The 27912-nt window shown below is 47.3% G+C and overlaps 1 protein-coding gene across 4 annotated transcripts in view; it reads right to left on the minus strand.

The window, feature by feature from the left end:
* Nucleotides 1-27912, minus strand: part of VIL1 (villin 1) — a 154936-nt gene that overhangs the window by 75478 nt on the left and 51546 nt on the right. For all 4 annotated transcript variants that reach the window (XR_015308330.1, XM_086954458.1, XM_086954459.1 and 1 more), the window contains 2 exons: nt 27094-27247; nt 18014-18114 (listed from right to left, as the gene is read on the minus strand). Coding sequence is in view for 3 of the 4 variants with exons in the window: in XM_086954458.1 (XP_086810584.1) it covers nt 18014-18114; nt 27094-27247 (255 nt within the window). In the remaining variant the exon portion in view is untranslated. The remainder of the gene's footprint in view (nt 1-18013; nt 18115-27093; nt 27248-27912) is intronic.

The raw sequence follows: 27912 nt of genomic DNA on the forward strand, positions 1-27912 counted from the left end.
ATGGAAGCATGAGTACAACAAGGTACGTAAGCATGAGTATAGCATGGTATGGAAGCATGAGTATAACAAGGTATGGAAGCATGAGTTTAGCAAGGTATGGAAGCATGAGTACAACAAGATATGGAAGCATGAGTATAGCAAGGTATGGAAGCATGAGTACAGAAAGTTATGGAAGCATGAGTATTGCATGGTATGGCAGCATGAGTATATCAAGGTATTGTAGCAAGGTATGGAAGCATGAGTATAACAAGGTATGGAAGCATGAGTTTAGCAAGGTATGGAAGCATGAGTACAACAAGGTACGGAAGCATGAGTATAGCAAGGCATGGAAGCATGAGTACAGTAAGGGTGCACAGGCAAAATATCGACTCCAAAATATCGACTGGACATAATATCGAGTTTTAAATATAGACTGGACAAAATATCGACTGGACATAATATCGACTACAAAAATATCGTTTTTCAGGTAAGTGAAGTAATATCGACTGTATAAAATATAGATAGCAAAAATATCGAATTTATAATAATATATAATATTTTATAGTGTATTTTTATGTAATAATATGTGTGAAAAGTGGGTATTAATGTTATAAAATATTTTATAAAATGAATTTTGTTTTTATAATAATTGCGTAATGTTATTCTGTAGCGGGTTGTGGGTTTATAGGGGAATAGGGTGGGAAGTAATTTAATAATAATTAATTAATTAATATATGTTTGTAAATATATTTTAATTAATACTTAATTGATAATTAATTAATAATAATTAGTTAATTAATTAATATAATTTTGTACATATTTTGTATTAGTAATAACTTGGTAATTAATTAATTGTAATTAGTTAATTACATTAATTAGAATACATTTTAATATATATAATTTTGTGTTATTGTTAAGTAATTAATTGGGGAAAAATAATATTAATTATTAAAATAATTACAGCTAATGTGCTAATATATTTACTTGATTGTTATTGTTAATTAATAATTATTTGGTAATTAAATAATATTGATAAATTTTGGGTAAAGGAGTATTTTTAGGGTTCAGGGTCAGTTTTCAGTTTTTGGGTAAAGGGGCATTTTTAGGGTTTTGGGTCAGTTTTCAGTTTTAGGGTAAAGGGGTATTTTTAGGGTTCAGGGTCAGTTTTTAGTTTTTGGGTAAAGGGGCATTTTTAGGGTTCAGGGTCAGTTTTCAGTTTTTGGGTAAAGGGGTATTTTTAGGGTTCAGGGTCAGTTTTCAGTTTTTGGGTAAAGGGGCATTTTTAGGGTTCAGGGTCAGTTTTCAGTTTCTGGGTAAAGGGGCATTTTTAGGGTTCAGGGTCAGTTTTCAGTTTTAGGGTAAAGGGGTATTTTTAGGGTTCAGGGTCAGTTTTGGGTTTTTGGGTAAAGGGGTATTTTTAGGGTTCAGGGTCAGTTTTGAGTTTTTGGGTAAAGGGGTATATTTTAGGGTTCAGGGTCAGTTTTCAGTTTTTAAACGATATTTTTGCTAATCGATAATGTGACCGTCGATACTCTTTGGAGTGGGAATAGTATTTTTTACACTTCTGGTATTGTACGGTAATATAATAGTATCTTATTTAATTATAGTATGTTACTATATATATATGTTTTAACAAATAAGATTGTAAAAAATTATTTTTATTATTTTCTTTTATTATTTAATTATTATAATTTAATTTAAGTATTTTTAAGTATATTTTAGTAATTAAAAATTAATATTAATTTAATTTAACACTGTTTTTAATAAAGTCGATATTTTTTACATCTATATTATTGTAAACGATATTTTGTACTCAATATTTTTGTACTTACCTGTTTGTAGATACAAACTCGATATTTTGACTGTCGATATTTTGTCCACGATATTTTGGCAAGTCGATATTTTGTCCCTCGATATTATTTCAGTGATCCTACAGTAAGGTATGGAAGCATGAGTACAACAAGGTACGGAAGCATGAGTTTAGCAAGGTATGGAAGCATGAGTTTAGCAAGGTACAGAAGCCTGAGTATAGCAAGGTACAGAAGCCTGAGTATAGCAAGGTATGGAAGCATGAGTACAGAAAGGTATGGAAGCATGAGTATAACAAGGTATGGAAGCATGAGTTTAGCAAGGTATTGAAGCATGAGTTTAGCAAGGTACAGAAGCCTGAGTATAGCAAGGTATGGAAGCATGAGTACAGAAAGGTATGGAAGCATGAGTATAACAAGGTATGGAAGCATGAGTTTAGCAAGGTATGGAAGCATGAGTTTAGCAAGGTACAGAAGCCTGAGTATAGCAAGGTATGGAAGCATGAGTACAGAAAGGTATGGAAGCATGTGTATTGCATGGCAAGGAAGCATGAGTCTATCAAGGTATGGAAGCCTGAGTATATCAAGGTATGGAAGCATTGACTGTAGCAAGGTATGGAAGGGTGAGTAAAACGTGACTGAGTGTATCTTTTTAACTGCTGCAGCACTGGACAACCACCATGTATTTGTAGTTAGATTTCTTCTGCCTAGCCTTGAAACAAATAGGGTAACTGGGTGTTATGAAATCACCTGCACCACAGAACCCAAAGACATGTGAGTAAACAATTACACATGCTGATTTAAGGAATACCTTTCCTATCACCTTACATGGAATAAACTCATAAATGTGTAATTCTTCAATGAGGATGGTTTGCTGCACATATAGGGGCTTATTTATGAGAGGCGTGCATCATTTTTTCACCACGTCAAGTGGTGCCTGCGTGACGCAGGACTCTCATTTTGATTTATGCCGCCATGCAAAGCCACCCTGTGTAGCGTTATAAATCACGTGTAAGGCGAAGCAGCACAAATCTCTGCATAGCCTCACTCTGGCCCCAGGAGAGGTTCCATGGGCATTGCAGTGGGTTTTTGCCCAAAACACCCATGGAATTTGACGCATCCCCAGATTTACAGAGTTTTGTAAACCTGGGAAGCACAAAATCCGTACCCTTCCTGAGGAGAGGCGTAAGGAAGAGAAATATGTTTATTTCTCCTTGTTTTTCCCTCTTTCAATGTATGCGTTGTGCAGCTCACATAGAAAGAGGAAAACACCTCTTAGGATTGTTTTTGTGCAGGATGGTGCAAGGGTGCCTAGCTTGGCGCTAAGGTGGCGAAACAGCGCCAGTGCAACGAGAAAGGACAGGAATGAACTGTATTGCTTAAATACGGTGCCTTCCTGCCATTTCACTTTGGAGACTGCTCAATGCCAAAATCCCTTAAATGGCCCCTTAGTTTGAGTTCCTGCTTTAAGTAAGTGGGCTAATATTTCAGATATTAGAAGACAAGCTTTCTTAGGGCGAGATCTAAAGGAGTCCTAAGCCAGATCCACAAAGATCTTCAGACCTGGCTTGGCAGGACACAACATTCCTCCCAAATTTTATTAAAAACAAAACAAAAAAGACTAAAGTCCAACCTGTGGGAAGGAATGAAAAACAACTAACACAAATCAAGCATTACAGCTTCGAGAGGCAGTCCGCAGGACAACGGTGGACAGGTGCAGCTGGGAGCATCTCGGCATGGATCCATAATTTAACCAGGTACCTCTAACACGAACACAGTGCCTATGAAGTCCGACTCCCTCTGCATCACGTCAGGTGAGTGACCGTCCACATATGTGGTGTTGATCAGTCCATTGTGCTCTCGCTGTGATGCAGTTGGTTATTTATAGTTCAAACTTTGGTGCATCAGGAGCGTTGGTGGAGTCCATTGTGAACGCTTGCCGATGGTGTTGCTTGATGCACCGAAGACGGCCTTGGTGTACTATGCCCTGTTTAAATCTGTTACACGGGTTGTCTACCTCCCGAAATCTAGCCATGGGCAATTAGTCAAGTCCAGCTCTCCCGCTTGGGGAGGCCCCTTGGTTGAGTTGCCACAGGACTGCCTGTGGGCTGCACTGGGACTGCATACGTGTCTGCATAGGGGCAGCCACAAGACCACCTCAGAGCCAATGCCTGGTCACTCGTGTAACGCCAGGGGTGGAGGTGTCCTGGTTAGAACATGCTCTCGCTACCGGGATCAGGATGCGAGTGAGTTGAGCAGGTGGTCACTAGTTCTTCAGATCGTTACTGGTATGGTGACGGTGCAGGACTTCAGTCTTGTTACTTGATGCTTTAGGGGTGATAGTGATCCACATGGCAAATGGTGTTGTGGTTGCTGTTGGACGACTCTTACGACAGGTGGCAATGACTGGCATGGAGGAAGAGTGACTGGATGGGCTTTGCAATGAGGTAGCTCATTATATACTTGGTTCAGCTCTTCTTTGGCATGTGCATTTGAAAGCAGGGATGCTGTTTGCTGTAAGCAGCCGGTGACACGTGGCTGGCCGGTCACATTGTGAAGCGTCGGGCCTCTGAAGGCAGCTTACCTTCGGCACTCCCTATGAGCTTTCTCCCATGACATCAATGCACCCTAGTGGCAGGCTTATGTTAGTAGGTGCACTTAGCTAGTGGTATGAGTCCTCATTCTCGCACCTGTGGTCGTCCGTTCTTCTGTGTGACAGGATTGTCACACTCCTTTCTCTCCACTCCTTTTCTTCACAATGTGACAACAAGCCACTCTCTCCTCTTTGTACTTGCTGTGAGATGTAGCAACCGGCCACGTATTATCAGCTCTTTTAACAGGGACGTCCTGCCAGCTCCATCATGTCTGTTGGACTGGGCACCTTCTCTGGTCACGGACCACTAGCCGGTCCGGTCCTGTCTGTAGGACTGTAGGACTGGGCCTCTTCTCAGGTGCATGAGTCATTTTGTGGACGGTAGTGGAGGTAGGTGTGTTTTGATGGATCTGATCTGCAGCCTCTTCCATACATTTCTTTTCCTCGACAAGGTATTTCGGGTGCAACTCATGATCGCCGTGTAAGGTGAGGATCTCCTTTCTTCTGCAGTGGTGGCAGCTCGCCACCAGGGGAAATGCAACTCTCCTCATGCTTGTATTTGGCCGATGCGCGATGCAGTCATAAGGCAGTATTGGGGGCACTCCCTGGATAGTCTAGTGCGGTTAGGGTGAACACGATCTCATTCTTGCATTCGACCCACGCGGGGCGCCTCCTCTGAGGTCTCTTTGGTTCTTCGCTTTATTGATGGCAGGTAAACTCCTTTCCCCCTCCTCTTCGCTCGAGGGCGTAGTGCTTGTGCCTCGAGGCTGCACCGTTGCATCGCTGGATCCTGCTCAGGTTCATACTTGTTTGATAGGGTCGGTCCCTTCGTGTGACACTCTCCTTGATAGGCCAACAGTACAGTACCCATTCAGTGCTGGTGCAGCTGACTGGCACAGACCCCTTCGTGCAGCCATTCATTGTCTACGCGTCCCAGTGAGTAAACGCTCAGTCTGTTTCATGTCTTGCACATGTTGGCTGCTCCTCTCTTGTGCTTCCTGCCACTGACAACCACCCTCTTACACCACCCTCCTTTTAATGTGATGGCTCCAGTCTGTCATCACCCACTCCAGGGTAAGTGCTGTCCCTTGACAAAGGAGGGCTCTAGAAACAGGCGTTACGCATCCAGGGCAGAGAGCGGTCTTGGGCTACAATGCAGCGCTCTCCTCACTCCGCCATGGGTCTGGAGGTGCTGCTGCATTACATGTGCACCACGGCAGCCTTTCAAGTGCTACGGCCGACCCTGCTTTCTTTGGGCTTTACTGAACTTGCTGCGGGGGTGATGCTCCCAGGGGTAAACAGCTGTGGGCTGACCTATGCTCTACTCCCTCACGGCGGGGTCTCAGCAGGACGCCGTACAGCGCCACTCTGTAGCTCAGCAGGTGAGTGTAGAGCAGGGCCGGACTGGCATTTGCGGGCACCGGGCATTTCCCCGGTGGGCTGGAGGGGTGGGGGCCGGTTTTGTGGCTGCAGGGGGCCGCTTTTCTTACAGAGTGCCGGTTTTGTAGCAGCGCTGCAAAATCGGCCCTCTGTAAGAAAAGCGGTAGCAGTGCTTTGCGGGTAACAACCCCCTCCCGTCCCGTTACCAGGGCCGGTGGAGAAGCAACCTGCCAGGGCTGGTTGCTGGTCTCAGTCCGGCCCTGGTGTAGAGCAGTGTGCTGTGCCGGTTTCTCCGGGGCTGAGAATGTTTAGGTGGCTACAACCAGTACTGCTTATCCTCTGCGGGCAGGGCCTCCTCTTCACTGGTATCACTGGTATCATTGGCATGCATGCCGACACTTCAAGCACGGTGATAGCTACACAGTTCCCCGTTTTTCGGGGCCCTCACTGCAGGGCCGATCAATACGGCGGGTGTCAGCCGCTGTGCTGGGCTTTGTTTCACCTCGAGGGGACCGGGTCCTCGGACTTCGGCGTCCTCACAATGGCGCTATCTGGGCTTCTTCACACTGCTCGCTGACTCGCTCAGGCTCGCAGCAGGAGTCCGGCAGCAGTAGTGGCGAGGGGTAGGGGATGAGCGGTCTCCGTTTCCTCCTCGATCACCGCGAGGTGACAGTTCACCCGCTTCTAGGGGAAATGTGTAGATAATCACAGCAGTGCCTATAGGAGTTTCTGTTCCTCCAGGCATGTGATAGCGGCGGTGCCTTAATGCAGATATCCCTCTCTTTTACAGCAGATGGCCCGCACAGCAGGTGGGGTCAGACTCACTCGTCGCCAACGTGGTGTCCTGGGCCATAGGCCCACATGCCGATAAATGATTGACACAGACACCGTTAGTAGGTTACTTAAACTGATCACGAGCATGTGCACTTGGCCTCTTTTATTGGCAGGGTCACCTGACCAGTGACGCCTGTGTTGGATGGGTGTAGGGTGGGTGTTGGACTTGGCCCATTTTCCCAAACTTTTTTGCTTTTCACCCCCCCTATTTTAGGATGTCTCCCCCATGGTAGAGAACTGCCTAGGCCATGTGTGGTGTGAGATGTCATGTGAAATGTAATGCAATGGTGTGCGCACCTATAATTCCCCCATCAAGAGAATGTACCCTGGTAACATGCTGCGTTTAAAATGGATGCCATGGCTGTGTGTGGTGCCAACTGACTGTGGTAGGTTAGCAGTCTAGATGTTCGGTTCTCAGCCATCCCAGCTTTTGGAGGGAAAGCCTGGCACCCAGGGTGCTCTACTCCTCCCCCTGAGCCAGTTAGAACCAGTTCCCCAGGGGCTTCTGGCACTGCCTGGTAGGTGGGGTGAGGGGCGCATAAATAGGGGGGCTGTGCCACCATGTGCTCGGATAGAGCAGGGACATGAACTTGAGGGTACCTGCTGCCAGGGGGTGCAGCCGCATTGGCATGTGTGCTGGACCCTGTACCCAAGTGAAACCCCTCTGCTGTCCATAGGGCTAATGGAAGCCCCACTGCAGGAGTAAAGGCTTCTGTACAGGAGGAGTGCCACGCTACAGAGGAGGATGGTTGCTAGGACCTACCGCCCTGTCCTGATGAGTAACCACTGACTGCTTACCTTACCCAGTCGTGCCAGCTGCTCTGCTACCTGGCCCCTGAAGACGGAAGGAGCGCTACTAAAAGTACCAGGGGAAGAGGAGTGTCTGTTGTCATGTTCTAATCTAGGACCCCGATCAATATTGTGACCTTATGCCCCAATACGGGTATAATCCATCCATACCCCTATAATGGCATAAACGATCAGAGCCATATTTTAGAAACTCGTCTCTGGCATAAACGATCAGAGCCATATTTCAGAACCTCGCCTCTGCAGCTCATTACAGTAGATGACACAGCAGAAGCCACTATCTTGGATTCCTAGATTACACACTGAGTTCTTTCACCAGATAAAACCCCCAGCAACCTGGGAAAGCCCCGCTTGCTATGTTTTGATTAGTAATAGAACTCTAATGAGCACTGTAAGAACGACCGGTTCTTAGTGACATCTTTATTGACATCTTATGTCCAAAAACTTACGTCAAACCAGGCACCTTTCAGGTATAAATAATACCAGCATTGCCTTAAGCAAACGCGACAGCGGTGGTGGTAGAGAATACAGGAGCAGAACAGCTGTCCCTTGCAGAGCCCAGCAGATGCGAGAAGCCCACGGACGCTGCCCCTCCTCCTCGACGCGCTGAGAAAGACGCTGTCTTTTCTCCTGCCGAGAAATTCCAGCTCCGGCGTTTCCAGCCTACCCTTGCGGGTAACTGGAATATCGAGTCCTGAGAGGAGATACAAGACCTCCAACATTCTATTCTAGAGGTACAGTGTTGACTAAAGTCTTTAAGGGGGTAGTGAGTGTGCTTACAACAGTTTACTCACTTGTCTTGGGGTCAATTTTTACTAAATATATACATGCAACTTTAATCTCTTACAGCCTTGAAAAAGCCCTGGCGCGAATCGCCAAAGGGGGCGAAACACGTGTCGGCTGTTCATGTTTTTACTTGAATCAATAAAGATCTCCTTTCTATATAAAAAAATTGACTTTTGACTCAATCTATATGAGTAAGGATTCAGCCTGATGATACGAAGAACTGTTGTAAGCACACTCACTACCCCCTTAAAGACTTTACCTTTTCAAAACTCAAGAGGTCCAGAGCTTTTTGAGTGTGTTCCTCTTATACAAACCACGTGAAGACTGATATAGCCTTGGAGTCTCTTTTGGACCCCCGATCTTTTCTAGAAACAGTGTTGACTAAACCCTTAGAGAGAATTCTTGCAGCAAACTCTTGGCAAAACCAACTTAACTTAAACTGCTACTCACTTACTCCCTTCCACGTATTAGGCTTAGGTCAGGTACACTGGGGTAGGCGTAGTTAGAAGCACCAGTTGAGGACGTTAGCTAAATGTATATATGAATGTATATATTTTACTCATTTTAACCATTCTATGGCTAAGAAACCATATCAATGCTTTTACAGTATTATTTCGCAATCCTCCTTTTACTGTACGCACTTTTTATAATAACAAGTCTTGCAATTGTGGCAATTCATTTCTCTTGAATGAGAAGAAAGACTGTTCAATAAATAATACCTTTTTATTGAAAACGCCCGTCTCTCTATTCATTGCATCTTGGTGAAAGTAATCTGCACAACTGACTGAGTGAAATAGCTGTCTATTGTTTCACACGACTCTAGAGATTAACTCTTATTCTAAGGAGCAAAGTTGTCATGTTTATGTGGTTGTTGGAAAACTGAATCCCTTCTTGTCTGAGCCATGGAAGCTGATCACTTCCAATTCAGTCAAGAAAGTTTCCAGTGACCTCTGAGCTAGTTGGTACAAACCCAATTAAGTTTAGCATAGTCAGTAGAGACCTGGAATACCACACTTCTACGTCTACACTGCTGTTTATGTTATTCCAATGCGCAGGGCCTATATTTATTTATTTATTTATTTACGTAATTTTTATAGCGCAACAAATACCCTGGGGTGTCTCGGCGCTGTAGAACTACTGGAGTCAGCCATCCTCTTACTGGTTAAACAACCATGTTTTTAAGAGCCTGCGGACCATAGGCAAAAGATTCCAAAGTTTTGGAGTGGCCACAAGGAAGCGCCTGTCTCCCCAGGTGGCCGTTCTTGTGCGTGGCACAGGGAGGAGACTGGTGTTGGCCGATCTTAATTGCCTTCTGGGAGTATACAGCTGAAAGGCTTCGGTCAGGAACCTGGGTCCTATGCCATGTACTGCCTTATATGCAATGCAGAGGGCCTTAAATTTAATGCGGCTCTCAACTCTCAGCCAGTGGAGCTGACGAATGCCAAGAGTGGTGGATTTGCGGCGAGGAATGTTTAGAAGGATCCTAGCAGCCGCATTCTGGATGGATTGCAGCTTAGTTATGACACGCTTCTGGGTATGAAGAAAGAGAGAGTTCCCATAATCTATTTTAGAGAAGACTAAGGTGGAGACCAGAGTCTTCCCAGCTGAGGCAGGGAGATAAGGTAGTAGTTTCTTAATTTTTTTCAAAATAAAGAATGCTGACGAGACAACCTTGTTAGTGTGGAGGTCAAAAGCCAACTTGCTGTCAAAAATCACTCCCAGATTTCTGGCTTTTTCCACTGGGACAGGTGGATGGCCGAGCTTTTCCGGCCACCAGCTAGGGGACCATTCAGGGGAGAGTTTTCCGAAGGTCATAATCTCGGTCTTGTCCGAGTTGAGCCTAAGACAATTCGAGGCCATCCAGGTACTGACCTCAAGCATAGCTCTCTGGAAGTTGGCTGCCACAGTGAGGCCGTCCCTGTGGATACCCAGAACCAGCTGGGTATCATCTGCGTAGGATGTAAGCCGTACCCCATGGGCCTTTATTACCCTCGCTAAGTCCGCTACATAGATGTTAAATAGCATAGGACTTAGCGAGGAGCCCTGTGGGACTCCACAAGGGAGTGCAGAGATAGGAGAGTAAATGTCTCCCAGCCTCACTGTCTGGGTACGGTTTGCCAGGAAAGATGAGATGAGATCCCTGGCCAGACCGTTTATCCCCAGGGCTGTGACACGGTCGACTAGAGTGACATGGTCGACCGTGTCAAAGGCCGCTGACAAATCCAAAAGGATGAGGACACCCGCCCCTCCCTGATCCATGATCGCCCTGATCTCATCAGAGGCCTTTATCAAGGCAGTCTCTGTTCCATGCCCTTTCCTAAAACCAAACTGCGTTTCGTCGAGAAGTTGGTGGGTCTCGACGAACTCTGAGAGCTGTCTATTCATCAGGAATTCGCATACTTTGGCAGGAAAGGGCAGACACGCAATGGGTCTATAACTGGTGACAGCTGTAGGGTCTAGGGAAGATTTTTTTAAAAGGGGTTTTATAACAGCCTTCTTCCATATACTAGGAAAGTGGCCTGTCTGAAATGCAGTATTGCAGATCTCCATGATGGGGCGTGAGATCACTTCTGTGAGTTTTAGCATCACAGAAGGAGGGCAAGGGTCCAGAGGGGAGCCCGATTTGATGGTAGAAATGAGTTTGATAACCTCATCATGTGAGGCAGGTGAAAAACATGGAAAGGAATCATGATTGTGATGGGAAAGTACTTCTTTCACAGTACCGCCTCTGTGTTCAGTTTTGGTATCCCCTTCAAATGATGCATATATATCTGCCACTTTTGTGGTAAAAAAAGTAGATAGTTCATTACAGAAGGTCTGTGAGGGCTCGACTCCAGGGCCAGTGGAGGGGGTGGACAGAGTCGTGACAACAGAGAACAGCTCTCTAGCAGAGTTAGCAGCGGTCTCAATTTGCGCCGAGAAGAAAACCGTTTTTCGGGCAATAATCGCCTTTTTATAGATCATAAGGGCATGTTTATAAGTTTGTCTGGCTATGGGGCAGTAAGCTTTCCTCCAGCGCCTTTCTAGATTCCTACAGTGTTGGCGGTGAAGTCTAAGATCTTCATTGTACCAGGCGGCCGAAGGAGATGCTCTGTTAGGTCTCGTGAGTTTCTCTGGGGCCACTAGGTCGGCGGCATTTCGGATCCAATCCTGGAAATCTGAGGCTGATAATGCAGGAGTGTTTCCTCCCTGAGGACAGGAGGAGGCCAGGGAATCTAGCATCTGAGGGATGTCTGCGTTTTTCCAAGCACGAGTCCCCACCCTAGTTCGGGGCCTGGGAAGTGAAGGGTACGCGGTCCGTATATCTAGCTGAAATATAATAGCCCTGTGGTCTGACCACGTGATGGGAATAATGTCCAGCACAGAAATGTCAGGATCATTAGTGAACAGACCATCAAGGGTGTGTCCAGCTTGATGTGTGATGCCCTTAACTAATTGGTGCAGTCCTAGGTTAGAAAGGTCAGTAATGAGTTGAATAGTACCAGAATTGTCCTGCTCTTCCAAATGGAAGTTAAAATCTCCCAGTATCGTATATTTTTCTGAACCTATAACGTTATCATTCAGGTCAGAGAAAGTAGAGAGAAAAGAGTTACGGGGGCCAGGGGGTCGGTATAGTATTATACCCTTTAGAGCTTGCTTGGAGTTAATGCTAATAGCAAAGGCAGCTGATTCACAATTGGCAGAGTTTATGGGGTCGAGTGTGGTACGATATTTGTCCTTGTAAATAATTGCAAGGCCACCACCTCTTCCCATAGGCCTGTCGTGTCTAGCGACGCTATATCCATCCGGGGTAGCGTCGCAAAAGTCCGGACCTGACCGGGCATCTGCCCAGGTCTCAGTGGCAAATAATAGATCCAGGTCATGGGCGAGAATGAACTCATTAATCAGAAAACTATGACATGGGAGTGAGCGCGTATTAATGAGCGCAGCTCGACAGCCATGCGGAGGAGCGTTATCTGGAGCATGTAGCTGGACATAATTAGGGTTTAGATGGGCTAGTAAATGAGAATGGGGGAGTTGGTAGCTACAGCCTGGACACGGGGGGGGGCGAGTGCCCATCACAGAAGTAAGAGAGGCCGTATTACAGTCCTGATGTATCTTACCAGGATTCAGCTCTTTTAAATAATGAGATGAGTACAGCAATCGGGGACCAGGGGTTATGGCCCTGGGCCGAGTTCGGCCGCGGACGGGCGCAGACGGGCTTGGCTTTGGCGCGGCTTCGGCGCGCGCCCGCTGCGCCAGCCCGCTGCGCCGTCTGGACACTGTACTCATTTATAGGCCGTGAGGAGGGTGGGAGGCCGGCGCGACTAGAGCGCAGCCCCAGCCCACACCCAATATGGCGCCCACCGCCGCCTAGAATCAACAAAGCGGCTGGCGAGGCGGAAACAAGAGCTGTAGAGCGTGAGGAGGGGGTGTCAGTGTGCCTCTACTAAATTCCCCTTATCTATAGTGAATAAAAATGCCCCCAAACTGTTTTCAGCACGAGGTTTAAAAGATGTTAAAAACGAGTATCAAATTGTTAAAAGCAGCAATGAAGATTCTGACACGAACTAGCTCGCAGCCCTAGCGCTCACACCAGGGAGAGCTCAATGGCAGCGAGCGTCGAATTCTAGCAAACTAAATACTCTGGGAGGGCGGGAGGCTGGCGCGACTAGAGCGCAGCCCCAGCCCACACCCAATATGGCGCCCACCGCCGCCTAGAATCAACAAAGCGGCTGGCGAGGCGGAAACAAGAGAGGTAGAGCGTGAGGAGGGGGTGTCAGTGTGCCTCTACTAAATTCCCCTTATCTATAGTGAATAAAAATGCCCCCAAACTGTTTTCAGCACGAGGTTTAAAAGATGTTAAAAACGAGTATCAAATTGTTAAAAGCAGCAATGAAGATTCTGACACGAACTAGCTTGCAGCCCTAGCGCTCACACCAGGGAGAGCTCAATGGCAGCGAGCGTCGAATTCTAGCAAACTAAATACTCTGGGAGGGCGGGAAGCCGGCGCGACTAGAGCGCAGCCCCAGCCCACACCCAATATGGCGCCCACCGCCGCCTAGAATCAACAAAGCGGCTGGCGAGGCGGAAACAAGAGCTGTAGAGCGTGAGGAGGGGGTGTCAGTGTGCCTCTACTAAATTCCCCTTATCTATAGTGAATAAAAATGCCCCCAAACTGTTTTCAGCACGAGGTTTAAAAGATGTTAAAAACGAGTAAAAATACGAGGGAAAATAAGAACTACACTACACTGTCCTCTGCAGCGCTGGGCTGAGAAAGCGCAAAATTGGACTGGACTGCGCTCCCAGGAGGTGAAGAGTGCCACAACTGTCTCCATCTCGCCTGCTGACTAGCGCCTGGTGAGTGCAGCGCTATATTCAAGCACCGGAGGTGAGGGTCTGATCCCTGTGAGCGTCTGAACTGCACCAGGAAGAACTGTTCTATTTTGAAGCGCTGTGGGAGCCTACCCCGCGTTATTGCTGCCATCGCTGGTGCCCACCCCACGTGTAGAGACTGCCTGCATACTTGAACATGCAGCGGCAGCCTACCCCGCATGATTGCCGCCTCAGTGCTGTTATTGAAAACGGGTGCCCACCCCGTGTATTGCCGCCCTTTTGTGCCATTTAAAACTGACGGGAGCCTACCCCGCACTTCACCGCCACTGAGACTGCTCACGATCACCGCTGCCGCCCTGGTACCTGAGATTAAGCTCTGTGGCCGAAGAAGCGCTGCGAGTGACCGCCGATCACCGCCGAGGCCCGGGAGACATGAGGGAAGCTGCGTGGGTCTCGTGTGCTGGGAGATGAGAAGGCGCCACTGAGGATCTCCGCCACGGTCCCCGGAGCCTGGGGAGGGCCGCCGCGGTAGAGAAAGGGCCACAGTAGGCCCGGAGCATTCCACAAGGGCGACGCCATCAGCCGCGTCTGGGGGCAGGTGCGGCCCCATTTGTTCCTGCGGCCGCGCCCACCAGAAGCTGCCACCTCATTGGCTTCTGTGCGCGGCCCTTTGGAAGCGGCGCAGGCATTGGCAGTGGCTGCCGCGCCCCGCAAGAGCCGCGCAAGGATTGGCTGCTGGGTCGCAGGCAGCCAGAAGACCCGGACATCGCCGAGGGGAGCTCCAGGAGAGCGACAGCTCCCTCGGTCTGCCCCAGACCCAGATGAGGAGCCGGTGAATGGGGCGGCATGTTGGGGAGTGTGTCGGGGCACATTGCCCGTGCCCGCCTCCGGTGTCAGGATTCTTTGGTGGGCTCCTGGGAGCGTCGCAGGTGCTGGGAGAGGCACCAGGAGTGCCGCATTGGTGCCCTGCACAGCTACTCCGCTTGAAGGTGGGTAGCTGCAACGAGGGGCCATTCTGGACCTTTAAGTCCCAGAGAAGGGGCTCTCCATGGGGCAGTGTCAGGCCATGACTGACTCTACACAACTGAGGGGTGTCGCCATTGTTGGGGGCATTGTTATCAAGAGGGCCTCACTATGCATGATGCCGGTTATGTTTGAAAGTGCTGATCATGCTCTCGATTCTTGTGAAGATACCTGAGGTTCACCTATTTATGGCCTGCATTACTGGTTTAGGCCTGTTGTAATATCATGCTCTGCGGCTTATGTGTATGCCCACAGGCGTATGGCAAGTGTCAATGCTTGAATGGACTGAGCCTGTCCTAACACGTAGATGCTGATATTGTTATGCTGCCAGGCTCATACCAGATATGCCTGTTGTTGCGTATAATGAGTTTTCCATGCCGAGTGCCTTTACGCTAATGTGCTTTACCCTTATGCATTCATGCCAATGATGGTTGGGCCTCGTGTTTTCCGGCTACAGAAGGACCATAGGCTAAGGCTGTTCCCTCAATGTAAATGTGGGTTATGTATGTGATGTATGCCCTAGTATCCGGCACTTACACCAAGGAGGCTTGGAGCCCACTTCATGCTGGGGTACCCTCCTGATGATGACTTCAGGCCCGAATGTTCTGCCTAACGCTTTTTGCCTCCCTTTAAAGGGCCATGCCCAGTCTGCCAATATGTTTATGCTAATGGTACATGCCCCCATGTGGAATGTGTTCATGCCAGGGAAAGGTTCTTAGGCCCTGTGTTCTGCCAAGTACCGTGAGCCCGATACCCCTGAGCTCTCAGGATTTTGCCCGATGCAGGGTGGGACTTATGTTAGGACTCAGTCCCCTACTCATGATTTAATGCCTAATGCACCCCTGCTCCTGTGGCCTATCGCATGAGATTATGCCGGTTGTATACTAATGTTATCTTTGGCAAATGTGCTGTTGCTTCCCCCTGAGGCTACAGCATTGGACCATATGATGTATGCTGTTACAGATATGCACAATGTTCTAGAGTTTTCATGCCTACTGTCTGATGACTAATGTGTTCGGTATATTTAGTGATAGAGATCACCTTTATCCTTCACCCATACCTTTATCCTTTGTCCTTTTGCGATGGAGCTGGCAGCGGCCCGATTGGCCCTGCCATGTAAATAATCCCTTGTACATATTGCCCTGGCGCCAGTTGGCGTAGTCCAGACTACTGTGGTTACATACGTGGTTACTATTGTGTGTTGGATACAATACAAAAGTTATTCTTTTCACCTAATCTGGTGTGGTCTCTTTTTGTGGTGTGCCTGGTGTGTCGTCTGTGTGTACTGCGTGGATGCTTCACACATGTCCTCTGGAGTTGGGCCCGCCCGCTCTGCATCATGTTACCCCATTTCTAACAGTGGGTTTAAGGATAAGCTCTCGTGGGAGAGGCTGGCAAAACACTAGACTGTGTCCAGCAGGACACAACAGGATGCTGTTTAAACCATTTCATACAGTTTACAAGTATCAATTATTCGAGCTAGGAGACCTTTGTTGCTCTGTCTGACTTTATTTGAAATACTTCGCCGCGGCGCCCCACTTTTTTGGACGCACCGGCCGCGCAGTGGGCTGCCCCATTACAAGGCCACACAAAGCCACCCTGAATCGCTTTTAATGGCCTTGTAAATATGGCCCCTTATTATGTATCACTTTGTGTGAAAGGAGCGTGCCATGGGTGTTGCTGTGGGTGTTCCCACGCAACACCCATGGATTCTGCTGCATTCCCAGATTTGCAACATTCTGTAAACCTGGGAATGCGTCGGAATCCTGCGCCTCCCCAGAGGAGACGTAAGGAAGCGCAACAAGGAGAATTACTTATATTTCTCCTCATTTGTTCCTCTTTCTGTGTTTTCCTGCATTCTGCAGCACTCTCAGAAAGAGAAAATTAATTGTTTTTATGCAGGAAGGTGTCCCTTTCTCCCCAAAAACCATCACCCCAGCAATGCAGGCCACTTGCACCGTGGTGCAAGGGGCCTGCATTGGCGCCTGCCATCCTAACGTGGTCCAGTGCAGGAGAGAGCACTGGGGTGGGTCATATTGTTGTAAAATGACGAGCTCAGCGCATCTAAATGGCTTGCGGCGCTTGATTTTGTTGTAAATAAGTCCCTAAAACTGATGCACCGGTGACACACAGGCCTTGTAAATAAGCTCCTATGTTGAATCGACCTTACACAAGTGTGGTCAGGCTTATCCGGGGTCTCTCCATCTCAGCACCATCACCTCAGTAGCGCCTTCATTTTGCATTCCGTGCAGTACAGATGTGTAAGGGCGCTCACAGCAGCCGCACCTCACTAACATATCTCTCACAGACCTGCCAACTTATAAACATATTTCACCCTGTGAGGTGGGGGCGGGGTCTCACCGGGAGACCTAATGGCGAAAGCCAAACTTTTGTGTTGCACACGATGGCACTGGGTGATTTGGCAGGTCTCCTGTCACTTATCCGTGAGTAATTCTAAATCATGGACCCCATGTGCCCCAACCCCACAGGCTTCATGGGACACAATGAACTGTATGCTACCTCATGTAAATGTGAGTGCGATTCAACTGTCGAAGTGCATTGTTTGGTCATTTCAGTATGCGTACTGAAAGAATTTATATGCTACATACTGAAAGGCCAAATAGGGCTGCCAAGTCCCTCAAACGCGCAGAATGGAAGTGGCTTGCGAAATACTATCATACATTCAAGTGAAGGTTTTGCCATGATGAAGCAAACTGGTGTGGAGCGAAACATGTGTCGTCTAAGTCCAGAACTTCTATGCATCTAAACTGGGTTAGCACTTCCACCAGACTCTATGTAGTAGGTTCACCTTTCTCCATACATATTTTAGATTTACATAACTGTAGTGTCCGTCTGTTTTGCTTTTACCCACCACACCTGGGATATAGGATTAGCCCACTTCAGCCATTGGCTCACCTCAATGTGAGTGACAGCATTCAGCACTTGTACTTATGCACAATAAGTAGGCCCCTTCAGAGCCAGAGACTACTGGTGAAGTTTTGCTTTTACATTAAAAAGTACTTTGGATTTTAGACAATGCTTGTTTTACTCAGACGAGGGTCTGCACCTTCGTAACACTGCTACCGGGTTGCCTGTGTATCACTTGTGTATCAGATCTGTTAGCGTATACTCCAAAATTTAAGAAGCTTTGGAGAGTTTAAGTTGTGTATTTACTGCTGAGACTTTTTTTTTCATGGGTTTTATATAGCAGAAACTTGACCCAAAGGTATCGGGTATCTGAGCGCTTTACATGAGCCCCAGTTGCGTTACACAAGGGCACATTCATTTTTTTGTTGGGCACAGGGAGATTAAGTGATTTGCCCAGAATCACAGGATGTTGAGAGTCATTGCCAAGACCCGAACGCGGTTCCCCAGATCTGAGACTGACCACCCTAGCCTGTTCGGCTACATCCTCTCCCCACTTGCCATGTTTTGTATTGAAATCTTTCATGGTTCCTGTTAACAGCACCTGAGAGTTCATCCTTACCTCAGCTTCCCCCGTGCCATCATCCACCATCTTCTGCTGGGCGGCCAGCTCCGGCTGGGCGTGCATTGTGGACGCGTCAAACTTCACCTGCTCCACTTTGGCTGTGGAGAGAGATTCAGCATTAGAGACTTGCCTTCATGTAGCCACAGAGAATGCAAAATGGAGTCCATTGGACTCCTTGGGGCTTAGCCAAAGAAGTTTGTGATGCACTTAACAAATACTATATTATTTTATAGTTCCACTTATAATGTGGCAATGCAGATCACTAACACTCAGTACCTCCTGGTTTTCAACTCATAGGCAGTGCACACTCAACCTATACCCCCAATAACAGTGTTTTCCACTACAACAACAACAGACACTTTTGAGCTCTAACTACAATTGGAGGGATGGCAGTAAGAGCTACTCTCTCTCATTGGCTCTAAGTTTGGCTCTGTCTGCCTCATTGATTCATACCACACCCCCGTTGCTTCCTATTGGCTGCCCTTGGCTAACAATGTCTTTACTCAGGCCTGACTGCTTGTGTTACACCCCGCTAATGCAACATCCCTTCAGTGTGGTAATCAAGCTGTCCCAGAAAACACTGTACCAGTGCTTCAAATATGGCCTTATAGTGGCCTGTGGAAAGTGGAAAATGTTGCTTCGAAGCCTAGATCATCTCACCCAAGCCTTTTGTCTCCTGGTGGAAGCTTGCGTTTTCAAGACCCTTTGCATGGTACACAGGTGTTAGACTGGTCTCACCCCCACTAACTGTCACTTCTCATCACTTTCTAGATATTGCAGGGCTGGCACTGACCTTCATGCCTCTTTGAGTCATTTCACCACCAAAGCTCTCTGCTGCCCCTGTTAACACATCGAAAAATCTGGGGGTCACTTTTGACGAGGGTCTGACCTTTGATGCCCAGGTCAGCCGTACAGTCAGCCCTTGTTTCTATATTTTAAGAACTCTCAGAAAGGTGCTGCCATTTATATGTCATCTGAACTGCATCGGTCTACCATTATCGCACTGGTCATTTCCCGGCAGGACTACTGCAACGCTCTGTACCTTAACATCAGTGCGGTATCCCTGAACAAGCTCCAGGTGGTACAGAACGCAGCAGCATCCCTGAACAAGCTCCAGGCGGTACAGAACGCAAATGCATCCCTGAACAAGCTCCAGGCGGTACAGAACGCAGCAGCAAGGCTGATCCTTAACATTCCGAAGCAAAAGTCAGCCAGGGAGGGGATTTGTGCCTTGCACTTGCACCCCATCAAGAAGCACATTTTCTTCAAGGTCCTGGGTATGATATAAAAGGCTATGCACAGTAAAGGTTTGCTACATTTGAAAAGCATGTTCCAATGGCACACTCCTGGGAGAACCTTCCGTAGCAGCCAACAAGCCTTGTAACTCCTTGCCCACCTTCCTTTCCAATGTGGACTCTCTTTTAGTTTTCAGAAAACTTTTGAAAACATGGCTTTTTTCATCTTAGTTGGCTGTTAGTGCATCTCTCCTCTCCCCCGTCCGCCCAGCGCCTTGACACCTTTGGGTATTAGTGCGCTTTACAAATATGATCCTATCCTATCCTCTGTGGGGGCCCCACTGGGGAGTCCAATTGTGTCTCTGGCAAGGTATTAAGACCACTAGCACTTTGAAGGCCTAAATACCAGCCAGCATCAGTATGGTAAGATGGTAACAAATGTCGTCCTGTTCCTGATCAGCCTTGTCCTGGGGTGTGTCGGTGGGGTCCACCTAGATGTGGCGGAGACTAAACCTATAGGAGTGGATGCTACACAGAAACCAGTGATAACTAAATATAAGTAGCAGTTCTGGGGAAGAAAACAGTAGTTAGATTGAAGTAAACCAGAGGTGTAGCAGGCAGTTTTAAGTGGAATAGAATAAGGATGTAAAAAAATACAGGAATTCTGGCTAGGCCCTTTCCAGACCCTAACGCACCCAAACAGGAAGTTGCCACAGGAAGTCATGCTTTAAACTATGTGCCCTTTATTTACCTGGGCGGGGCACCATGGGAGGAGGTGTATATTCCGAGCAAAACTATGTGCATCAGGGGCATGGAGGAATAGGGATCTTTCTCACAGGGTGCTCTCTTGCAAATGTATTAACACAGTTTGAACTGCAGCTGGAAAGTTTGGGGCGTAGTCAATGTGTTTTGTGCTGTAGAAACTAAGAGTTCCCATATTTTTTTTAATGGTTAATTCTAGATTTGATTTGACTAAAGGCCACTTTATATCTTTTGTTTATATGTTATAAGTCCTACGCAACATTATGGTCAGCGAGTCAGCCTGCCAGATTTAGAGTTGGGCAGACCATAGGTTTAAAGGCAGCGGAGACGACTCTGTCCCCGCCATGGCCAAAGCCCTCTGCTGGCTCTGAGGTTTGGCTATATACCTCCCCAGCTAATTTAAATGGGCGGTGATACAGACGATTTTCAATATAAAAACCTGGTGGTAAGTGGCACTGAAAAGTGCTCAAATCCCCCTTGCCATAGGAGCAAACTCCCACAGTGAGGAGGACATTGTTTCTTTATTTTTTTCGAAAAGAAAATCCCGCTTTGGGAGTTTTGGTTTTGAAAATAAAAGAAGTTGCAAGTTTGACGTACGGCTTCGTCAACATGACGGAGCCATAGGTCAAACTTACAATGCATTTTCAGGAACCTCAGTGACGGCAGTTCTGGAAAATGCAAGGATGTCCAGAGTGGACATTTATGAATATGGCATGCCGAGTACCCTCACCACAGCGGGAGTAAAGTACGCTGCCATAGCAACAGTAATTACTCCCCCCGCTGATGTATAAATCAGCCCGAGTCTGAGGGAGGCGGTGAGCCCACCTGCAGTGTGAGCATAGTGTGGAAGGACAGCTAAAGAAGCGGCAAGGAAACCCTCCCCTCCCCTGCTCACCAGCCGGCACCCTGGCTGGCTTTCTGAAAGAAATGTGGGTATTGGTGCATTTACGCCGAGTCCATACCTCTAGTTCAGAGCCCGTACATGACCCATGAGACTCCACTGGTGATAGGTTCAGAAGCAGCTTTGTTATTTTGTGTCAAATGTTGAGTGTGAAGAGCCCTGCTGTAGAAGAGGAAGTGAACCTGGCAAACTGTGGGGGGGTCAGATGGGGGCAGGAGGAGTGTTGAAAACAGAAACAAGTCCATCAGAAGAGAAGCAGAGGCTGGAAAGAAGCCTGCAAGAAGATGGAGTAAGGAGACTCATGCTCTACTCACAGCATAAAACCCATCAAAGATGGGGTGAGGGATGGGGAATGGACAGGAAGGACATCCTCCGAGATCACAATAACTGCCCCATGATTGGTACCCTCTGATACAAGGCTTGCTCACTCTTAAGATGCGGAGAAGCACTTTCCCTACAATTGCATTTTAATTCCATAAGTGCAGACATGTATGTCTAGCCTGCTGGAGCAACAAGAACTTGGCATATCAGGGGCTGTGTACAACCATCCTGGTTGCCAGAAACATCAAACATTGACTACATAAACCTTTCTCCATGGACCACTCAAGGTGGTGAAGGTTGTCATGTTATTAAAGCCTCAATGACGTCCCACTGAATGAATGAATGAATGAATGAATGAATGAATGAATGAATGAATTACGCACTTGGTATAGCGCATGGCTACCCTAAGGCATCCCAGCGCTTTTGACCCAGGGCAAATCACCACCACTCATCGGAAAAGGAAGGTCTTAAGTTGTTTCCGAAACAGGAGGTGGTTTGGTTGAAGTTGGATGTTCTCTGGGAAAATGTTCTAGAATTTGGCCGCTTGAAGGGAGAACAACCGTCCCCCCATTCGGGATCTTTTGATCCTTGGAACTGTCAAGAGATTAAGTTCACTCGACCTAAGGGCTCTAGAGGGTCGATAGGGGCAAAAGAGTGGGCACAAGATAGCAGGACCGTTATTTCTGATAGACTTGTGGGCCATGCACATAGCCTTGAATCTTATCCTCTCCTGCATCGGGAGCCAATGTAGAGCACGCAGGGCAGGCTTCACCGAGCTGTGTCTAGGTAATTTGACTAAAAGTCGGGCAGCGCAGTTCTGGACTGACTGCAGAGTCTTGATCGTGCTTATCGGTGCTCCAAGATAAAGTGCATTAGAGTGGTCCAGTCGAGAAAGGATCAAGGACTGAACCAGGAGACGTCTGGCATCCGGAGGGAGGAGGTTCAAAACCTTCCTTAGTACCTTAATCAGGCCAAAACAGGTTGCAGCAACCTTCCTTGCCTGCACCTGAAATCTGAGAGAGGGATCAAGCCAGACTCCCAAACTCTTGATTTGTTTTTTGGGGACAGGGGGGAGGCCCAGACAGCTCGGCCACCATGGATCGAGGTTCAAGGGGGCCTTGTACCCCATGATCATGATCTAGGTTTTTGTTCCATTTAATTTTAGAAATGAGGTTTCCATCCAATCACAAACCCTTGTGGGACAGGGGGACAGATTGTTTGTTGCAGAGGTCCCATCCTCAGTTCTAGTTAACGAGACCACTAACTGAGTATCATCGGCGTAGGTGACCAGTTTAATTCCCCAGGGAAGCACCACCTCAGCCAAAGGCCTCATGGAAATAAAGTAAATAAATAAAATAAATAAAGTAAATAAGGTAGGACTTAGGGATGATCCCTGGGGAACGCCGTAATGTAGGGGGAGCTGTCTCGATGTAACATTCCCTTCGAAAACAGAAAATGTTCTTTCAGCTAGGAAGGATTGTAGCCATTTAAGGGCCACCCCGGAGATACCAGCCTCCCGTACACGGTGGATCAACAAAGAGTGATTTACCGTATCGAAGGCTGCGCTGAGGTCTAAAAGGACCACCGCCGCGCAGCCTCCTGCATCTGCAATCTTCCTAGCTTCCTCCAGTACAGCAACCAGGGCAGTCTCAGTGCCCTGTTTGATTCTGAAACCTGTTTGAGTAGGGTGAAGCACTGCCTCATTTTCAATGAAGCCCGATACGGCTAGGTTTACATACTTCTCCCTAATTTTACTCATCCCTGGCAACAGGGAGATAGGGCGGTAGTTGGACCAATCCTCAGGGTCTAGATTAGCTTTTTTTAGAAGAGCCTTAACTTTGGCCTGTTTCCATAGTGGGGGGACCACTCCGGTGGAAAGGGAGGAATCGATCACATCCCTCTTGACTGGGACCACCACCTCTGAAACTTGTTTCAGGACGGAAGGCAGAGCCATGTCCGATGTCCGATGGAGAGCCTGACTTGAGATTATCCAAGAGTTTTTCTACTGTGGGGAGATCCATCAGGGGCAGAGCATCCAAAGTTGGTGAGGGGGCCAATCGAGGAATGAACGCGGTGGGGTGCATGGAGTCATTATCATCGTCCTTCACACAGAAGGAGGAGTAGATGGTAGCAACCTTTAAGCTAAAGAAGTTGGCTAGCTCTTTACACCGTTTTAAAGGATCGACCACTTCATTCGGGGGTCTAGGTGGGGTAACCAATGACTTAAAGATCTTGTACATTTCCCTGGGGGAGTTAGCGGCTTTTGAAATCTCCAACTGATAGAATAAAGCTTGAGTTGATTTTAATTGAGTCTTATAAACCCTTAGTGTTGCTCTATATTCCATTTTATCTTCCAGGGCGAAATTCTTTCTCCATTTTCTCTCTACCCTCTTACAGTTCCGTTTCAGGCTTTTCAATTCTGCCGTGTACCAGGGCATTTTATTGGAACCGACACGGTGCGCTACTTTTAGTTTAGGAATGGTGAGATCAAGGGAGGACTCTAACCATTTATTGAAAGCACCATTAGCTTCAGTCGGATTATCCTCGTTAATTACCGGGAGAGCATTCTTCAAGGAGGTTGCCTACTCTGCCACTGGAAGTTTTGACCAGATCCGGCCCATTTTATTGATTGTTCTAGTTGGCTGCGTAACATCAGCTGGCGTCCATGTAAATGAGAGTAACGCATGATCCGACCATGGAATAAATTGTGACTCCTTCCACTGCATGTCCATAAGATTGGTATAAAAATGGTCAATAAGATGGCCTGCAGAGTGAGTGGGTCCCTCCACAATTTGTAATGACTGAGTGACTGGTGACTGAGGTGGTCGAGGTAGAATGTGAGTGCAGGAGCTCATGCTTGAACCCAACCCAACTATTCCACTCAACCAGTGTGACAAGTGGAAAATGGTTATTAAGATGTGTTTAAATAATGTTTCATTCAACACATACCTTGCACTCTGCTAGCATTGGCATTGTGGGTACATTAAGTGCACTGAGGTGCAGGACAGAAGATTAGGGCCTATAGGACAGGCCTGTGTCTTACTAACGCGCCCCTCTCCACTGTATGCAACTTACACATGATATGTGTGCCCAGCTGTGTGCACCTTCAATTGATCACATTAACAAACCCAATGTTGATAGTGATGGTGAGTTTCATCTGCCCGACACATTCTGGGCCGCACACATCACGAATCAAAATGTGGAGAACCTGTGGTTTGAGTCCTTTAAGATCTTGTGGAATATAGTGAAACCAGCGTGGTTACGCCGAAACCACCTTTTTACCCTACATAGGGAGTATTACTCGCCCGAGAGGCTCTCAAAGTTTCCAAACAATCCAGCAGTGGCATGCCCTAAATGTGGTCTGGTGGCGGCTTCTGATCTACACATGTTTTATGATTGCCCTTTGTTACTTTCTTTTTGGAATGCGGTCTGTCTTACACTCACTACCGCCTTAGGTTCCCAAGTCCGGCCATGTCCCGCTCTTATAATCTTTGGAGTTGCACCAGAATTCCAGGGTTCAGCAAAGAACTTACTCTTTTTTGGAATCTTGTTAGCCAGACGGGAAATTTGCAAGAAGTGGAAAGACCCGTTACCCCCCTCCCTGCAGGACTGGCGCATTTCAATGCTACAAACATCAAAAATGGACCTACAAAGATCGGGCAATCCAGATAAGACAAACTTTTGATCTTTACTACACTGGCCATAGTTGAGTATGTAATGGGTTTTTTTTTTTCCCCGAAGTCCAATGATTATGCTGTTTGGAAATCTTTTTCTTTTACGTTTGTATGCCCAATAGGGCGATCCGATACAGGATTGGGTATTTGACTGCAGCATACTACCCTGATGGTTATCTTGATGTGGGAGCATATTGAAGTACTGATGGGCGAACCACCTCATAACATCCAATGCCTATACCAGTTTATCTGTGACAGTACACTTATCTCTACGCACTACTACTCAGATACCAAGGGCGTGAATGAGGAAAAAAAAAAAAAAAAACAAAGAACCCTGCCTGCAGTGTCTCACAGTTCAAGGTAGCGGGGTATCTATCAAGGACCTCGCATAGGAGAGAAAATAACTAAAATTGTTGGGAATTTGCAATCTGACGATGTGGTTGGCTTAGCTGAGAAATCTGCATCTGACTCTCAAACAGCCACCATACTGGATATTTTCCACTCTCCTACAGAGGACTCTTTTAACCAGCTGGCTCAAAGTGTGACCTCAGGCTCCCCGTTAGATCCCTTCCCGCATAAAATTTGGAAAACCCTGGGGGAAGAAACGCTACCATGGCTATGGAAGATCTGCTGCCAGTCATTGGAGGAAGGGGTGGTACCAGAGAATTGGAAGCAAGCTATCATAACTCCACTACTTAAAAAAAAAACCCTGGACCCCTTTGACCCAGCGAGTTTTCGACCTATATCCTTACTGACCTACCCTGATAAAATCCTTGAAAAGGTAGTTAGTAAAAGTCTATCTTGCTATCTAGAGGAGAATTTACTTCTGGACAGGGATCAGTTTGGCTTCCGGCCGGGACATAGGACTGAGACCGCACTGGTAACGGCAATGGTTAACCTACGAATGCGTGCTGACAACGGGGCCTCATCTGTCCTGGTACTATTGGATATGTCAGACGCATTTGATACGGTTAACCGTGCAGTGTTGGCTCAGAGACTGGAAGACATAGGGGTAAAAGGTCAGGCTTTAAAATGGCTACGATCATACCTGTCAGGAAGACAGCAGGCGGTATCCTTATCGCCATTTACCTCTGCTATGTCCCCAGTACTCCATGGGGTACCACAGGGTTCAGAAATAAGCCCGATTCTTTTTAATATTTATCTACGTCCTCTACTTCCCATCATTAAATCTTTTGGGATAGATCTCATCAACTATGCAAATGACACTCAATTGATACTCTCACTGGAGGGGAAAAGCGCGATATCCATTGATACCCTCCAGGAGTATATGTGTCAAACAATACAATACAATACAATAGTGCAGTATCAGCTTCTGTGCGCTTTCTACAATCTGAAAGAAGGCATTGCTTTCTATCCAGTGTAGCGCCTAGAAGAGCCGAGTGTGCGCTAACTCTCCTTGCTACTTGGAACATAATATGTGGAAAGGGATAAAGGACACCCGTGAGTAGGGAGTGACAAGGCAGATGGGCCAGCACCAGCAGCTAAAGGGATGCTCAAGGTATGAGAGGGCTTCACATGACTCAGCAGAACATATTTTCATATAATAAAGACAAAGTCAGCTACATTGATAGAGATGTGTGAGTGAATATGATCGGGGTGGACCTCTCATTGACTCTTTTTTCATTTGGATTGCTGCTGTAATAATACTTATTGTGATACTTCTTACATTATTTGCAGGAGAGTAGCACATGATGAATGTTCGCTGTAAAACACCAGTACTTGCACGAGCGCTGATGTCAGGGACAGGGCGGTGCTTCACAATATGGAGGCGACAGGATCTCTGACAGATGTGTCTCACTCCTGCCACTCTCACCCACCAGAGCATCACTGACTGGGATTGGTGGAACATCCCAGACTTCTTCCTTTCTCTCAAATAGTCACCGTTTCCTTTTGAGGCTTAAAGAATCTAAAGGGTGGACCTTTGGGGTACACAGCAGGCTGGGATTCTGTGTTTATATCTATGTGGTGACACAGTCCTGGCTCGAGGGAGGATTCTGTAACCTTAGTCAGAACCTGTTTGCTGGGTTAGGGTTCTTGCAGTCTGGGGACTGGACTCATACTCAGTTGAGCTAGCCACACAATGACCATCAGATCTGACTCCACTCCAAGGGTGGACCCTGCAGAAGGAGAAACATGGCTCTATGTTCTCGCTGGCGAACGTACCCACTTTGCTGACGCTGTGTGTCTTTCCCAGGCCTGTGGTCTGCTCCTTCACTGTCCATTTCTGGAAAAGTTGCTTGAACATGGCGGACTCCGCGCCATCGTTCTGCGCCTCCACGCTGGTTGAGGGGCTGTAGTTCTTGGCCTTGATAAAACTCTGCTCAAGAAATGTGTGAGAGACAATGGCGCCAGTAAAGAAGGGAGTCAAGCGAAAGGGAAGTGGGCAAAACATAAACATGATGGCTCAGATTCACCCACCCCTTCATCCATCTGTCCGTCCGTCCATCCATCCATCCTCCCACCATCCATCCATCCACCCATCCATCCATCCATCAACCCATTCTACCCACTTATCCACCCACCCACCCACTTATCCATCCATCCATCCATCTATTCGTCTATCTCTTTCTCCTTCCTTCCTTCCTTCCTTCCTGTCTTTCTCCTATGTTGTCTCCTCAGCTTCTTATTTCCCTCCCTCTTCATGGGGCATATTATCAAGCGGCAGAGATAATTATCGCTGGTCGCGCTTACAGCAAATTTTCCTATCGCTGGGTATCGCTGGAATATATCGCCATGCTAGCGCTGTATTAACAACGCTCAGCACAATGACGATTAATATTGCAGCGTAATCGGGGGAAATGGGCCAACATCGCTGGAAAACCAGCAATGTTGCAAGCAAAATGGCGATAACCTTGTTGATACGACCCTGTGGTCTTATCAGCATAATCCACCCCCAATGTCATGTATATATAAGTCTGGATTTTAGCAGACGTTAAAATCCAGCGATAATGGCCAGTTAGCGCAATTTCTTTTATCGCTACG

Source organism: Lissotriton vulgaris, chromosome 2_1, assembly GCF_964263255.1.
Source record: "Lissotriton vulgaris chromosome 2_1, aLisVul1.2, whole genome shotgun sequence".
NCBI classification, from domain to species: domain Eukaryota; kingdom Metazoa; phylum Chordata; class Amphibia; order Caudata; family Salamandridae; genus Lissotriton; species Lissotriton vulgaris.